This window comes from Solanum tuberosum, unplaced genomic scaffold, assembly GCF_000226075.1.
Source record: "Solanum tuberosum cultivar DM 1-3 516 R44 unplaced genomic scaffold, SolTub_3.0 scf00040, whole genome shotgun sequence".
NCBI classification, from domain to species: domain Eukaryota; kingdom Viridiplantae; phylum Streptophyta; class Magnoliopsida; order Solanales; family Solanaceae; genus Solanum; species Solanum tuberosum.
The window spans coordinates 138,785-154,525 of NW_006238964.1; the positions used below are offsets into that span (position 1 = coordinate 138,785).

Below are 15,741 nucleotides of genomic sequence, written 5' to 3' on the forward strand. Positions count from 1 at the left end.
CGATGAAACAAGAATCATGTCGAAAAGATGTTGAACGTGCATTCAGAGTTTTGCAATCACGTTTTGCAATTATTGCAGGACTGCCACGTTTTTGGAGAAAGGAAGTGCTACATGATAGAATGACTACATGTATTATACTGCACAACATGATAATTGAGGATGAACGTGATCTCAATGCACCAATTCAAGATGCCGTAGAGGCTCCAACTCCAACTATAGAAATGGTGATAGATGAAAATCTCCGGTTTGAATAATTTTTAGCTAGACCTAAAAAAATTAAGGACAAAAATGCTCATTTTGAACTCCATAATGCATTAATAGAGCATTTATGCGAGCAACGTAATAATTTTGAAAATTGAGTGTTTATGTAATTGTATGTCACTTTTATTTGAATTTGTCCCATAATTTATGTATTATATTATATTTTCTTGCAATTTATGTTATTTAAAAATTTAGAATAAAAAATAATTTTATATCACATTAAAAAATTATATAAAGTAATTATTTGGGAAAAAAGAAATAAATGATTTATATTATGAAATAAGAAAATAAGAATGAAATAGAAATAATAATATAATATTGAGGAGAGAGAAAAAAATTCCTTTTTAGAGAGTAAAATAGAGAATTGAGTTGGAGTTGATTGTCTGAAAAAATAAAAAACTCTATATTTGGAAAGTAAAATAAAGGATTGGGTTGGAGATGCCCTTAGAAGAGTAGAAAGCTCCTTGGTATCAACTTGTTTGCTTGTCTGGTAATTTTTCATTAGCTAAGGGTACTTTAGTCATTACAATTCGTTTTCCTGCTTTCATCTTACTCCACGTGTTGTGTGGCCACCATTTTCTTGTGTTGTCATCCATCGATACTTCATCACATTCTCTCATCCACTATAGGTTCTTCATCTTGCAGAGTTTCCCAGACGAAAAATTGGAAAACTTCCCGATTCTCCAAGAACTATATTTTTATGAAGTTTTTCATCTCCCATAAGTATTGGCTTTTCATATTCAAATCGTCTCCGAGTATTACTGCAATTTTGAGGTAATTCTTGTTGTCTCTCTATTTTTCGTTGATTTTCTTTTGAGCTTCAATTTTTCTTTGATTTCTACGTTTGTTCGAATAGATTTGTAAAGTTTTGATTTTAGATTCAGTTCCATGGGTTAATGAAGTTTGAATCTGGAGTAATTGAATGTTGAAAGTTAAATCACTATCCAACAGTTAAATCTATTGAAGTGGAATATGCACCCTAATTGTTTGATGATATGACTGACAATTTGTTCATTTGGAGTGAGTTGCTTCAGGAAAGAGTTTTGCTCAATGTTATTGGTGACTTGGGGCTTTCGTTAACTAGACTTGAGAACAACGTCTGAAGTCCCTTTTTCTGCTTTTTCCTACTTGCTTAATACACTAATTCTCTTTCATTCCGTTAAGCTATACCTTGATTGAACCAGACCTCGTTTTCCCAACTTTGAATATAATTTATATTGGATGGAGTGGTTTCTATCCTAATTGTCCGGAAGCCATTTGTAGAATGCCTTACAAGTAGTATATTATGATATCAGCCATGCTGAGGTAAATGAAGTTAAGTTTCAAGGAACACATTTAGTGTAGTATGTTTTTTTTAGATAGTTGCAATCTACTATGCTTAAATTGTCTTTAATTTTGATTCGCTAAAAATTATTAAAATAAATTGATCTCTTATGTAGGAATTTTAATATTTTCATTGGTGAATAAGGACCGACAAGCAGAAGATATTGAAGTTGATTCTTGAAAACTTTATTCACTATATCTCATTTGGCTGGTAGTGAATCTTCTAAGTTCTAACCCTCATTCACATGTTCCATTTAATCTTAGCTTTATAAATTTATGATATGGCATGCATAAAAGTCACTCGAGAATGTTTTTTACTGCAAATCTCAAAACTATTTAAGGAGAACATATTAGTGACTAATATGATTAATTTTGGGATAATTTAAAAGGAAAGAAAAGTAATATAATTTCCCGCACAAGACAATAATTGCATATTCTTTGAAGTAAATGACCGAATCATCGATAAGAACAACGAGCAATAATATTTAAATATTTTATTTCTAACTGCACAAGTTCATGGTGAACATATTATGTCGTTAAACCTTCAATTGATAGGGTTAATATTGTTCTATTTTTGTTGGTAAAATTTTAAATATGTGACATAATGTATTGTAGACATGGTGTATTTGAAGATGCAGGATTATGTGCTTGATCATATCCATCACAAATTAAAAAATGAACCAAACTTCAATATAATAGATAGTGTTTACAGGTCCCCGAGTGAGATTCAGCAGGAAAGATTGAAAAATCTGAGCTCTATTTTAGAATCTCCCGCAAAGAAGAACTCAGGGACGGAAATAAGCTCCTAAAGAATGCACATTGTTATTCTCTTTCCCAGATTGTTCTACTCAGGTTGTTGTTTTGCCTTTCTGGTTAGTTGTTCCTTCAATTTATTGGAGCCTAAGTTGTTTTGGTGGTAAATATTGTAGATTATAAAAAATGGTATTTTTAACTCAGATAACACTTTCAAATATCTTTAACTTTTGGAGCCTGATTGTTTCGTTAGCTGATGAATATGTAGATTAGAATGGTTCAGTCTTTTGAGCTGCATGTTGAATTTTTAGTCAAATGTCTTGATGGATCACTAGCTAATTGTTGAAATTCATCCGACTCATAATTTTGATTGGGGACAAAATATAGTATCATAGTTTTGCCAAAATTAATGAACTGTTTGGAGGCGAAAAGAGTGATTCTTTTCGTTGGACTACAAATTGACCATTTTCATATATTTTTATCTGTTATCATCGAAGTTCACAAATACTTTGAGGAAGTTGGTAGGTGAGAAATGGATGTACTAAGATCAGATAAGTTTACTATCAGCAAACTCTTCAGCTAAAAAGAGCTTACCAGAAGGTTAATTGGACAAGGCTGATTTACAACAAAATATACCCTCCTAAATGGTCAACTTATCCTATATAGCAAGCTGTTTACAAAGGGAAGGTTAGCCAGATGAAGATGCTTGGAGGATGAGAAGTGTGGACTACACATCAAGGATAATGAGTATGCTGAACATCTCTTTTTTATGTGCCCTTATTTAGTGCAAGTCTGGAATACCATGCTAATATAACTGCAAATTCAAAGACAAGCTCAAGGATGGAAGTGGGATGAATTAGAAAATTACAAACTTCAAAGACAATAGTTTACATGCAGAAGTTTTTAGAATGACATTAGCTGCGGGAGTTTATATGGCGAAAAAGAAATTAGAGGATCTTCCAAACAGAGAACAAAAGGCCATAAATCCTCAACATGTTGTTAATTCAAGATACTCATACTAGAGGAGTTAGTGAAAGCAACATTGTTTAGAAAGTTATTGGCTATCTGGTAATGTTTCATTGTGAAATTTGAAAAAAAAAAAAAAATTTGTTTTCAAAGTGAAAAATGATATATGAAATTTGGAATTGTGTTTGGTCATGAATATAAATTGGAGTTGTTTTTGACTTTTTGTGAGTAATTGAAGCGCAAGTGTATAGACAAGTTTAGCATATAAATTGATCCATTCTCATCTATTTTTATCTGTGAATTTCAATAATCGAAAGTGAAGTGAAAAAATTTAATGGTTGAATGGCAGATCTAAATGCTATTATAGCTCCAACAGATATCAGTTATACAAGAATCACAGTGATCATAACTGTTGAGGATTAAGCTTTGTGGAGCTTACACATCCATCATTCATATGTATACTCATGTCAGATATTTTCATAGTTACTGCAACTTCCGTTACAGTTTCTAATAACACACTTGAGTCATGAAGTGTGGTTAATATTACTTAAATAATATTAAGCCCGTGCGCGCACGGACAAAAGTTATCTAGTAAATGATATAAAAATTAGGAGGAATAACTAGTTTTAAGACTATTTATAGATATTTAATTACTATTTTTATATAATTACGAAATAATTATCTTTTTGAGATAGAGATAATAAAATACTATTAGCTTAAAGTGCAACACAATGTGCTAAAATTCAAACTCAATAATCAAATACGTGAGTTCTCAATTGTAAAATCATGAACTCGAAATATAATCTTAAATCTTAATCTACATAAAAAAATTTAGATATATATATATATATATATATATATATATTATATTTTAGAATAACCAACTCAAGGTCTCCTTCCTTGACTCTTGAGTCTTGAGTCCTCGTTTTGGTATGTATTGTGTTAAGAGTTTGAAGTCATGGATAAATTTTTTTAATTCACCAAAGCATATTAATATTATGAATTGACTTATTTAATTTGATTCCTATTAACTAAAGTGAGATGTAATATGTGAGGACCATGTGAATTATAAGAAAATAATATAATAACATCAAGGTTAATTTTAAAATATTTTGTCCAATTTATATCTTACCATTTTTAATATGTTTAGATTTTTTTTCTTCTAATTTCAACAATTAGATCTCACATGACATATTTAAGATCATAAAATCAAATAACATTTTATACATTATGTATATCTTTGATTCAAGATCATAAAATTTTTAAATATTTTTTATTCTATGGTTATTCAAACTATCAAAGATTAATTATTAGCTTTTGAAATTCATAATCTCTCTTTCACCCCCGACAAATTTATGTTTCTTTTCCAAGTGAAATGCTTGTGTCTAAACATAACTTCAAATTTCATAATTTTTCAATAACTTTTAAAACTTTTCTCCTCCAAATATCACAAAATCCATTGGTAAATGCTAGTTTAGAAAAACAAATTGAAAAGAGCATAATCATTTTTAGGCTCAATGCACAGTCAACTCTTTAAACTTGTCAGAATATTTATAAAGTTTTTAATTGGATACTTCTAATTCAATTTTGAAGAAAAGAATGTGTATATTTTCATTATTCTCTTGTTAGATAATTAAGCTAACCATATAAATATGTCATTTTCATTAATTATAGGTATCAACCTCAAGTCCAAATATATCAATTTTATCATACTTTGACATAAATCATATCATTAATAACAAAGAGACACGTGACAAGTTCAAAGTCAAATGACCAATCCTATTCTATATATCTATTTTCTATAAAATACTGATTTACATATGCAAAATCAACTGTTAATAACTTTCTATTGTCCTATTAATTAATAGCCTCAATTATTTTACGAACAATTTTATACTAGAAACAAGTCAAATTGCTACATGTATTTGTTTTTGGTTTAATCAATTTAATAATATCATTGAGGACGTGAAAGATATATTGCTATTAGCCTATTATTTATATCATGATAGAAATTACGTTAATTTTTAATTATTCAAAGTTCAAACTTAATTTAGTTACAAAAAGAAAGAAGATAATGACGAAAAGAAAAGTAAATGTGTGTTAAATAGGTGAGTTTCTAATACTTAATTTTGAACTTGCTACGTAGTATTTTTTAAATTAAAATTAAGAGTAAATCTGTATGAAAAATTATAATAAGGTTGGATGGGAAGTAAAATAACAGGGGTATATGTGAATAAAAAATATAAGGAGAAATATCTTTAAAAAATGATTATAGCGGAAAATATCTTTGGAGAAGAAAACCCTAGTAATATCGGAAATTTGAGTCAAAAAAGAAAAATCTCCCTCCATCTGCCAAAGGTGTCAAGAAAAACGTTTTCTCCATTTTCCATGTTTACTCTTGTCTCACCGGCGTTAGTCTTTAGGATTTTTGAAGTATTATTGTGAATGCGGCACACCTCAACTACTAATCTCTTGGTTGTTTCTATGGCTGCGGAATCCCAATCGCAGAAGAAGACTTACTGTGTCGTCGGAGATACCATGATTATACCCAAGGACTTCGACCTCTCTCCTACCAAGGACCGTCAAATTAACCTTCAACTCAACTTCCCTGATGTCGGACGAGTCTTTAATGTAACTTCATCACCTACTATTTTGAGTTTATCACAGATTTGTAGCTCAAATGTTGCTTTTATCGCTGCAGGATTTTATCAGGACTCGAGAAGTTGGTGAATTTTTCAGTGGGGCTTTGGCTGGGGCGATGACCAAGGCCATTCTAGCTCCTCTTGAAACCATCAGGTTGGTTAAACAACATGTTTATAAGTGCATTGAGTTTTTTTTTTTTTCTAAAAAAATAATACATCGGCTAGAAAATTTTACACAAACATAGGGTGTTAGAGCACTAAATATTAACTTCTGTCAACAAATTGCTGTCATTTGTTGTACAGCTTGGTTAGAAAGGTATCACATAATTTTTAAAGATAGGCCTATTCTTTTGCTATATTTTTGGTCCATGCAGTCTTTTATAAATGATGCAACTACTTTGGTGGACATGCCATGTGTGGTCTTCTGTAGCACTCGCATAGTGTTACTGTTCATCTATAGTAGCTACCTTATTATGTTACCTTTTTTTAAAAATAAATAAATAAATAATATAGCTGTTAGTGATGCTCCTCATATAGGATATGAAATTTGACTTGCAGGAATTTTTATTTGCTTTAAATTGGCTTACAATTCATTTGGTTATGTTACCTAATTTTGGTATTTAAAATATGCAGGACAAGAATGGTAGTCGGTGTTGGGTCCAGAAACATTGGTACAAGTTTTGTTCAGGTTATTGAACGGCAGGGTTGGCAAGGGCTGTGGGCAGGTAACACAATTAACATGCTACGGATAATTCCCACACAAGCAATTGAACTCGGGACATTTGAGTGTGTCAAGCGAGCAATGACTTCGGCACAAGAGAAATGGATGGATACTGGTAGCCCCAAGCTGCAGATTGGTAATGCTAGCCTGAGCTTTTCTCTCTCATGGCTATCGCCAGTTGCTGTTGCTGGTGCTGCTGCTGGAATTGTAAGCACACTTGCATGTCATCCGCTGGAAGTGCTGAAGGTATTTTGACTCAAGAGTTTTGTTGTGGGAAAACAATAGCTTTGCTTTTCAAAATGTTGATGACTATCTTCATAGTTATATCATTAAGTTATTGTGCTTGTGGCAAGGAGAAATTATCTCACATTTTTAAGTGCTGATTCAACGTGCTTCACAGGATCGGTTGACGGTGAGTCCTGAGGTCTACCCCAGCCTACGCATTGCAGTTCACAAGATTTACAAGGAGGGTGGAATCGCAGGCTTGTATGCTGGACTTGGGCCAACATTGATTGGCATGCTCCCATATAGCACTTGTTACTATTTCATGTACGAGACAATTAAGAAATCATATTGCCGTGCACAAAAGAAAGAATCTCTAAGCCGTGCGGAGATGCTTCTAGTTGGAGCTTTCTCAGGTAAGAATCTTGAATCAAACACACTCTCTCCTTGGTTCAAATTTTCTTGAACTTCATAGTGATCTGCTATTTGTGGTAAAGAGGATTGATATGAACAGTTCTGCATATCAACAATGAGGTTTCTTAAATCACAAAGGGAGTTTCAGACAAGGAGATCCTTTGTCACATTTCTTATTCTTATTAGCTATGGAAAAGATGAGCAGAGGCCCCTGCCTCTCCCACATACAAGTACACAGCACTCGGCTACCTACTACCTTTCTACGTTAATCTTCGACCTTCATACCTTCCTATTTAGGGTCTATGTTTTCAGTAAGCTGAAAGTGTGCCATGTCCTATCTAATCCTCTCCCCCAAATTCTTCTTCAGCCTACCTCTACCTATCCTAGGACCTGCTATAGCCATCCCCTCTCACACCTCCTTATTGGTGCATCCGTGCATCTTCTGTTCACATGCCCCGAATCATCTAAGCGTCACTTTCCTCATCTTGTCTGCCACAGAGGCCACTCCCACCTTGCCCTGTGTAACTTCGTTCCTAATCCTATCTCTACTAGTATGCCCACACATCCATCTGAGCATCTTCATTTGTGGCACCTTCATCTTTTGTAGGTGTGCATTCTTGACTGGTACATTTAGATCATTGCTTAAGAAACACCTTATTCCTAGCCCAAGTCCTTACTTCCGGGAAGATTTGTGTATCACGATCAACACAAAATCTGGAAGTGCTGACTTGGAAATTAGCATTACAGGTGCCTGTTGAACTCCTCCAGTGGCAGTTCAAGATTATAGTAGAGTTAGTCCACTGGACTTCGTTAACACAGATTACAGCACCGTTATGCTTTGAGTTGATAATTCCTTATCCCAATTACTGGATTTAACCTTTTAAGGCCCTTCTAATGTATGCCACTGGTTGGGCAGGTCAAAAGAACAGGACCAGAACAAAGATGTAAGGTTGCTGTAGAATACTGGAAGAAAAATAGTAAAGACAGAAACAAGCCTGTGATGCTTTTCTCCTCCGATGCACGAGGTCAAAAGAACAATACCAGGACTAGATTTAACATCGCTGCAGAGAGGAGAAAGGACATTCATTGTACAGACTCCGGAAAAAGGAGCATCGTACATTTAAGTATATTTTTGACCAATCATTATGGTGTGTAGTATCTATAAGATTATAACAGAGGTGCTAGCAAGGTGACTAAGAAGGGATATGGTTGAACTTACATGCAGAATTCTTTTGCTGGGGGGAGACAAATACTAGAGCAATTAGTTCTAATGTGCTGAACAATTGATTTTAAGTCTAATTGCAATAATGTCGCTGAATCATGTACCCTCTCTGATGCAGAGATGGTCCTGAGAGCAGGATACAATGGGATCTTTATGAAAATCCTAGCAAGAAATAATTTGGTGTAAAAAAACTATGAGCATTTGGCTAATACAAGGAGATAACAACATGATGTTCTCTCCTTAAATGTTAAATTCCCATACCTTTGATATAATCACACTGATAGTGGTCAGCATAGAACAAGAGAAGTAAATCAGAAAATTTCTGTAGGATGACGCCAATAGATATAAAGAGTGCGATCTTGTTATTGGAGTGGGTTTCTATTTCAATGGAGGAGGAGAATCAGTTCTGATAGATATCATATACTCCCTCCGTTCCTTTTTATTTGTCACATTTTTAGATTGCACTTGCATTAAGAAATTATGTAACTTTACCCTTCTACCCTTATTTCATGTTTTCTTAAGTCAACTTTTCAATAAATGATGAATATGCTAGTTTTCAAAAATTAAAATGCATTTGGATGACTATTTGAATTTTTGAGTTTATTTTCAAAATCAGATTTTATAGAATAGTGAATGGAGAGAGTAATTGAAGTACTCCAATGAATATAATTACTTATTAGTTTTTCTAGGTTGGTCAAAGTATATATTTTCAAGGCTAATTAACTACTTTATCAAGGGTATAATAGGAAGAATATGGTAATTTATGCATTGATTTTATGAAATGACAAGTATTATGGTCTAACTATTTATAGGAAGGGATAACATATAAAAAGAACGGAGGGAGTACTAAACAAGGAGACAGTCTTTCTAAAACAAACAAACAAGGGGTGACAGTGTAAATCTTCATATATTTGATTTCCTAAAATAAAGTAGAAATTTGGACTTTGCGAGGCAAGTCAAAGGAATTCTTCATTGTTAATCTCAAGCTTCTATATGTTAGTATAATGTTCTATTCTTTGAGGTAAAGTATTGTCCACTTTTGAAGATCCTTTAACTGCAAATAGGGATATGGTACTACCGGGGAATATCTGCTGTTGCTTTTAACCCTGATGAGACTCTTATGTTTTGACCTGCCACCTTTTGTAGACAAATTACAAGATTACCATGTGATCTAAAGAGTTAATATTATTGTTGATCAGGTTTAACAGCTAGCACTATTAGTTATCCATTGGAGGTGGCGAGAAAGCGGCTAATGGTGGGTGCTTTACAAGGTAAATGTCCACCTCACATGGTCGCAGCACTTTCAGAAGTTATTAGGGAGGAGGGTTTGTTAGGCCTTTATAGAGGCTGGGGTGCAAGTTGCCTAAAAGTAATGCCATCATCAGGCATTACTTGGACTTTCTATGAAGCTTGGAAAGATATATTGCTTGCTGATAGACGTCATGTGTAACAGCAGACAAATAGTAGCACAGGAAATGAAATCTTATTATTATGCGCTCAAGCTAGAAGCTGGTGATGGTAAGAGTTAAACGTGGTCTCTGTCATCATGAGATTTGTTATTGATGCGCATCCACAAATTTTGCTTCCCATCTTCCGTGGGCACAAAGAAATTTCTTTAACATTTCTGTAAACGACAGAATATGCATTTATGATTATTGCAAGAATTACAAGCTTTTGCCTTGGGAATTTCTTCAAGTACTGTTTCTCAGGGGTCATTGTTGTGTACTACTTGGTGTGACTAGATTAAACTCTAAGCATAGCTGCAGAGGCAGTGAAGCTTTGAGAAGCAAATGGGCCAGGTTTTTTCAATTTTCCTACATGTTAGAAATGGGAGCAAGGGAGCTCTTGATTTCGGTGCACTGGAGTGAACATGTTTTTTTATTCTTCTTTTCTGTTTTCTTTTTTTTTGCATCGCAGCCTCTGGTACGATATGCTTAGGGAAAGGCGGGATACCTGCCAATTTTTGGTTGTCTGCAGATGTCACGTGTTTGATGTTCTAAATTGCTCCCATAAGTTGCATAATGATGAAAAAAGTTCTGTTATGGTGATTGTGAGAGGTCATGAAACTTGACAGAGTCAGTTTTGCTCTCCCTTTCCCTTTAATCTTTATTTACAGTTTACCTTACCTTTACTGGTTTCAGTATTATTCTTCCTTTAAAAACATCATTGAGCAAACCCTTTAAGTCATTTTTCAGAAAATAAAGACCCTCTGATGAGTCGGCCTCAAATGATCCTTAGATGTATGGAATAGACAATATTGTATTCTTACTCATTCTAACTTTTAAGGCAAGTCTTTAGTTTCTTCCCTGACGAGTCCACAATAATCTTTAATTTTCCAGCAACTTAAACATCAATAGAAAAAGGGCACCACCATTGTGTAATTGAGTTTTAGTGAGAAGAGAATTTTAGAAGAAAAATATAATTTCAACAGACATGCTAATGAATTCCAACAAATTTGTATTAGCGCCAAGTCAGTGGGAGCAAAATGCTCCGGATTTGGTTCTAAAAGCTCTAGTAAAAGAGATCTCAATCATCCCACTTGGGTGGTAAATGAGTGAGTTTGTCATTTCTTTCTATTAGATTTCCTCTTTAGTTTTTCAGTTATGATCCTTTTAACTCAAAAATGAGATTAACATGACTGTTGGAAAAACTAGGGAGTGTTCCTGTAAATTTGTGGTACTATATAAAAGGGGCCTTCTCTAACATCTAACTTGCAACCGCAATACCCTGATTCCCCTGCAACCACCCTTTCCAGAGAAGAAAAAAAAAAACAACCTTATGGCATGGAACAGTCGGAGATGTTTCCCTGAATTGCTTTTGAGCATATTTGTAGAAAGCCACGTCCAAAGCAAGCAAATCTTACTAATTTAGTATGCACTTAAATATTTTCTCCCATAATACATGCTTCGATTATTCAAGATATCTACAATCTTGGATATAGTCGGCAAATAAAACAACACCACTCTCTCTCTTCATGACTGGAGAATCAATGAGCTTAAACAGTAACCACCTAAGGGACAGACAGGTACTTTGCATACTGCTGCTTACTGAACAATCAACAGTTTGGCTGCTGCAAACAATTCCACCGTCCACCGAACGAGTAGAAAACTCTTTGTTCAACGATCTAGGGTTCACAGGTTCCAATATCTGCATGACAAATGGTAGAATGTGCAAAACATGTATGGATAGATCAAAGCACTGAAATCCCCCAAACATGTCACAAATAATCAGACAACGGCAGCAACAAATAAAGCAGAGCACTTAACCTCTACACACCTTCATCACACAGCTGTTCAAATCGAGCCACTATGTGTTTTCCATAGGTGTATTTCTTCAAAGCATGAAGATGAACTCTGATTCGGCTTAGCAGAATTTCCCGGTGCTTATTGTTGCTAATCTCGAGAATCTTCTGGACCACATAATTTGCAAATTGGTCCTTCATCATTGTCTACCATGAGAGCCAAAATTGCCCCGTGAATAAGTCAATTTAGGCAAAAACTCATTTGTCATTGCTTCGAAAAAATAAGCACTTCACATTCACCAAATAGAAAAGTGAGAAAAATGACATTAGTTCTACACAAAATTCTAGACATACAGCTGAGACCACTTCCTACCAATTAGACTTAAGGTCAATTAAATACATTACTATCTCAGTCTAGGTGTCCTAGCCCAAGTGACAAGGGTAAGCCCCTTAGAGTCTAAAGCTTCTGCCTTCCTGGAAGCATAGTTAGTTGCACAGTTCCATAATCTTTTCCAAACTACTTTCATAGCTATTAGCTTCACTATTGTAAACCACCTCTTCCCATGGTGGATAGATTGTACTAGCATTTTATATCAATTGGAAGAAAAGAGAAACACCATTCATGCAATACCTTACCAAAACCATGTGATAGGATAATAATTTCTTTTTTTCAGTAATTAATAGGACAAGAAAATTTATCCCAACCCCCATATTAATCCCAAGACTTCAGGATAAAGTAACCCTGCATTCAAAAATAGAAACAGAATATACCATGTTAAAGCAATGCATGTACAAAAACAATCAAGGAATGCATCCTAACTCATCTCCCTTGCATAGACTATTATTACATGTGCATTCAAAAAGGAAAATGATCGGCAAATGAAGATTGGTGATGCCTACGAGAGAGAGAGAGAGAGAGGGTGGGTAGGGTAGGAAATACAACTACTACAAATAGGTAGAGCAAGAGAGTGTGTGTGTGAAACTGTTATATGATGAGATAGTGGACAAAACTAAGAGCTGTGACCATTAAACCCATCCCACAAATAAAGACAGGCGGGCATAGCTAGTATACCACTGCTTCATACCAGGACTTTAAGAAAACCAAAACCAGAATCCTTTCCTTTTGAAAACAAAAAGAAGTACTGTAACAATTGATGCATAAAATCCTCAACATACTGAGAAAAGGTTTTTTCCCTTTTCAACTAACAATTTATTTGTGCTGTCCTTTTCATTCATTCACTCTTCTTCTTTGGCTTATATCTATTATACTTCGTTTCCCTTCTTTTTTTTTAATAAGGTAACAAGTACTTTTTTTCCCCTTCTTTTAGGTCACTATAGGGTCCTAATTAGGATATACTCGGTCAGTACACTAATTCACTGATAGCATGATTTGCAGTGACCCAGATCTTGCAGTGTCCCATCCAATAAAAGGTCAAACACCAAATAGTATTATTCCACTGGCCCAGATCAAATAGAGTAATTTCCCTAGATAGTCACCCATGTTTGGGAAATTACCTATTAATATCACTTTTGTTTGTTTTTTAGGACTATAATATCACCCAACTTTGCATATTTTCCTCAAAATATACTTGACACAAAAAAAACATCTTTATCTCTCCTAATGAATGCCGTGCCATATTATTCTCTTTTTACTAATAATTAAAAGGCAATAAAAACTTTTTAAATCAACCTATATGATATACTCGGTAAAAATAATAATTACATTACGCAAAGTGAACATTTTAAAACAAACTCATGTTTATTTTATGTTATTATGATTAATACTAATTATTTATTCTAAATCATTTTTCAAATTATTCGTTCTTTAAGTTCTTATAGAATGTGGAAGGTGAACATTAAAAATAAGTTAGAAGTGAACGAAAAAAAAGTGATGTTAGAGAACAATTTTCACGTACTCATAAAAAATCAAAAGTATTATATCGACTAACTCTTTTTACGGATTTTTTTCTAGCAACTATTCCCTCTGTCCATTTTTATTTATTCATTACACTATAAATAATCATTCATTTGTTACTTGCTTATTTTAGAAAATCAAGTGATAATTTATTACTTAATTCCTAATTCACTGTTGTTATTAATTATAGTCATTTGCCAATGCCCTTTTTAAAATATAAAATTTATTATTTTCAAAGATTGATATAGTAAAATTATCTTTATTATTCCTTAAGAGATATGTCAAATTAATACTGAACAAGTAAAGATGTAAATATGGACGGAAGGAGTAGAAACTAAATTTCCCAGTTAAAAAAAAAAGAAAAATATGATATGACATTCCTATTAAAGTGTGCACTTTGCATATTCTTTAAGAAATTAATGAATGAATGAATTGAGAAATGATTTTAGAAAAATAATTAATGTTAAATGTAATAATAAAATAAAAAATGCCTCTCTTAATATGCTTAAGTAAAAAACTAAAAATGATAAATAATCAAGAATTATTTTTTTAGTTTTTTTTTAATGAATATAACATATGAGTTATTTTAAAATGTTAATTTTTTTAATAAAAAATGAATAATGTGACATGGCATCTCAATAGGAGAGAGAATAAAGTTTTTTCTTTGTCAAGTATATTTTGAGGAAAATATGTAAAGTTGGGTGATATTGTAGTCCTAAAACAAACATAAATGATATTACTAGGTAATTTCTCAAACATGGGTGACTATCTAGGGAAATTACTCAGATCAAATATCTAAGGTGCACATTAGAATCTGTTATATAAATGAACTTTCTCCTTCCACATGCAGAGAGCCTTTCTTCCCTAGGCAGAATCCTTTGGACAATTTAACAAAAATGTCTACCATCCAAAAATAGATCTTTTGCAGCTGGCATCAAATTCTTATAAAAATAATTTCAATATTTCCCATCATTTAAAAAATCCATCAGCTAACCTTGCAATCTAAGAATTAGGACACCATCTCCCCCCCCTATTACAATCTGTGAACATTTATAGTTAATTCCACTACATAATACTAAAAGAAAAATGGAAAAGAATGCAGGGTTAAATTTGTTTGCACTATTAGGTCACTTTAAAAATTAGAAGTAATTACACATAATAAGTGAAATTTGTAGAATGGAAAATAAAATAAAAAATCTTCAACATGTTAAATTACACTGATAATTTCTCCTAAAAGGTTCTCGCGAAGTCTAAATTGGAAAAGTTATCTTGAAGTGAAACAGGACGAGAAAAAGATTGCAAGGTGATGAGGCTAGAGAAAGAGCTAGGGCATAATTCCAAAGAGCAAATTGTTGATATACGACTCCTATTTGCATTTTTCAAAAACGATCCTCTGATGGTAGAATTCTAGGTTTTATATCTCACTGAAGCCTGTTTGAGAAAGTAATTAGACAACTACACAAGGAATGACCCACATTTTAGTTTCTTTGCCAAATGACCATATCAGTGATTGGGAAAGCAAAGAGAAGTTGGCTTAACTCAGTTTAGGCACATGGTCTTCCTATCGTCCTTTACAAAGAGGTTTCACAGAAATTGCTATGTGAAATAGTTGATTACTGAATTACAGCTGTGAAGGAAAACGTAAGAATAGTAAACAAGAATTCAGATTGCCTTACCAGCAAACAGTCATTTCCTTCTGACTCTGCAAGAATCTCCTCGATCAAGAACTCTCTCTCAGCAGAATCACCATATTCCAGACACTTCTCAACAACGTTTGAGGCATATTTGTGTTGGCTTAACTGTACAACATTTCCGGTCAACTTTCCGATAATTCGACTTCTTTCATGTGGTCTTCCTCTTTCCAGAACATGCTGCAGCCATAAATTCAGTTTTGCATAGCAATTGCACATGCACTAAATTCTTATGTTAATACTACCGGTGCCCCTTAGTCCATCACTGTCCCCAAACAAACTGTTTTATTTTCCAGTTGAGCACACAATTTAGAGCCATTTAGTTTTTCCCTCTTCCTTTTCTTTTTTGGAGGGGGGGGGGGGGGAGCGG

The 15,741-nt window shown here is 33.6% G+C and overlaps 2 protein-coding genes and 1 long non-coding RNA gene across 5 annotated transcripts in view; 2 read left to right on the plus strand and 1 right to left on the minus strand.

Annotated features, from left to right (window-relative positions):
* Window positions 1-856: 856 nt before the first annotated feature.
* LOC107059783 (uncharacterized) lies at window positions 857-3,519 on the plus strand. The gene is made up of 2 exons (XR_001472931.1): window positions 857-1,035; window positions 1,701-3,519. It is a non-coding gene; the product is annotated as an uncharacterized lncRNA (long non-coding RNA).
* Window positions 3,520-5,563: 2,044 nt separating this feature from the next.
* Window positions 5,564-10,525, plus strand: LOC102601678 (probable mitochondrial adenine nucleotide transporter BTL1). Its single transcript, XM_006342789.2, has 5 exons — window positions 5,564-5,934; window positions 6,005-6,099; window positions 6,579-6,912; window positions 7,067-7,304; window positions 9,724-10,525. The coding sequence occupies exons 1-5, from the start codon at window positions 5,749-5,751 to the stop codon at window positions 9,972-9,974; spliced, it is 1,104 nt and encodes a 367-aa protein (XP_006342851.1). The 5' UTR covers window positions 5,564-5,748; the 3' UTR covers window positions 9,975-10,525.
* An 841-nt stretch (window positions 10,526-11,366) lies between these two features.
* Window positions 11,367-15,741, minus strand: part of LOC102602234 (pumilio homolog 5) — a 10,666-nt gene continuing 6,291 nt past the window's right edge. For 2 of the 3 annotated variants that reach the window (XM_015306711.1, XM_006342791.2), the window contains exons 8-10: window positions 15,357-15,551; window positions 11,801-11,972; window positions 11,367-11,671 (exon numbers count right to left, since the gene is read on the minus strand). In XM_015306711.1, the coding sequence (XP_015162197.1) occupies window positions 11,649-11,671; window positions 11,801-11,972; window positions 15,357-15,551 (390 nt within the window). In that variant the 3' untranslated portion in view covers window positions 11,367-11,648. Of the gene's footprint in view, window positions 11,672-11,790; window positions 11,973-15,356; window positions 15,552-15,741 lie in introns of all 3 variants that reach the window. The other variant, XM_015306712.1, reaches the window with a different exon arrangement.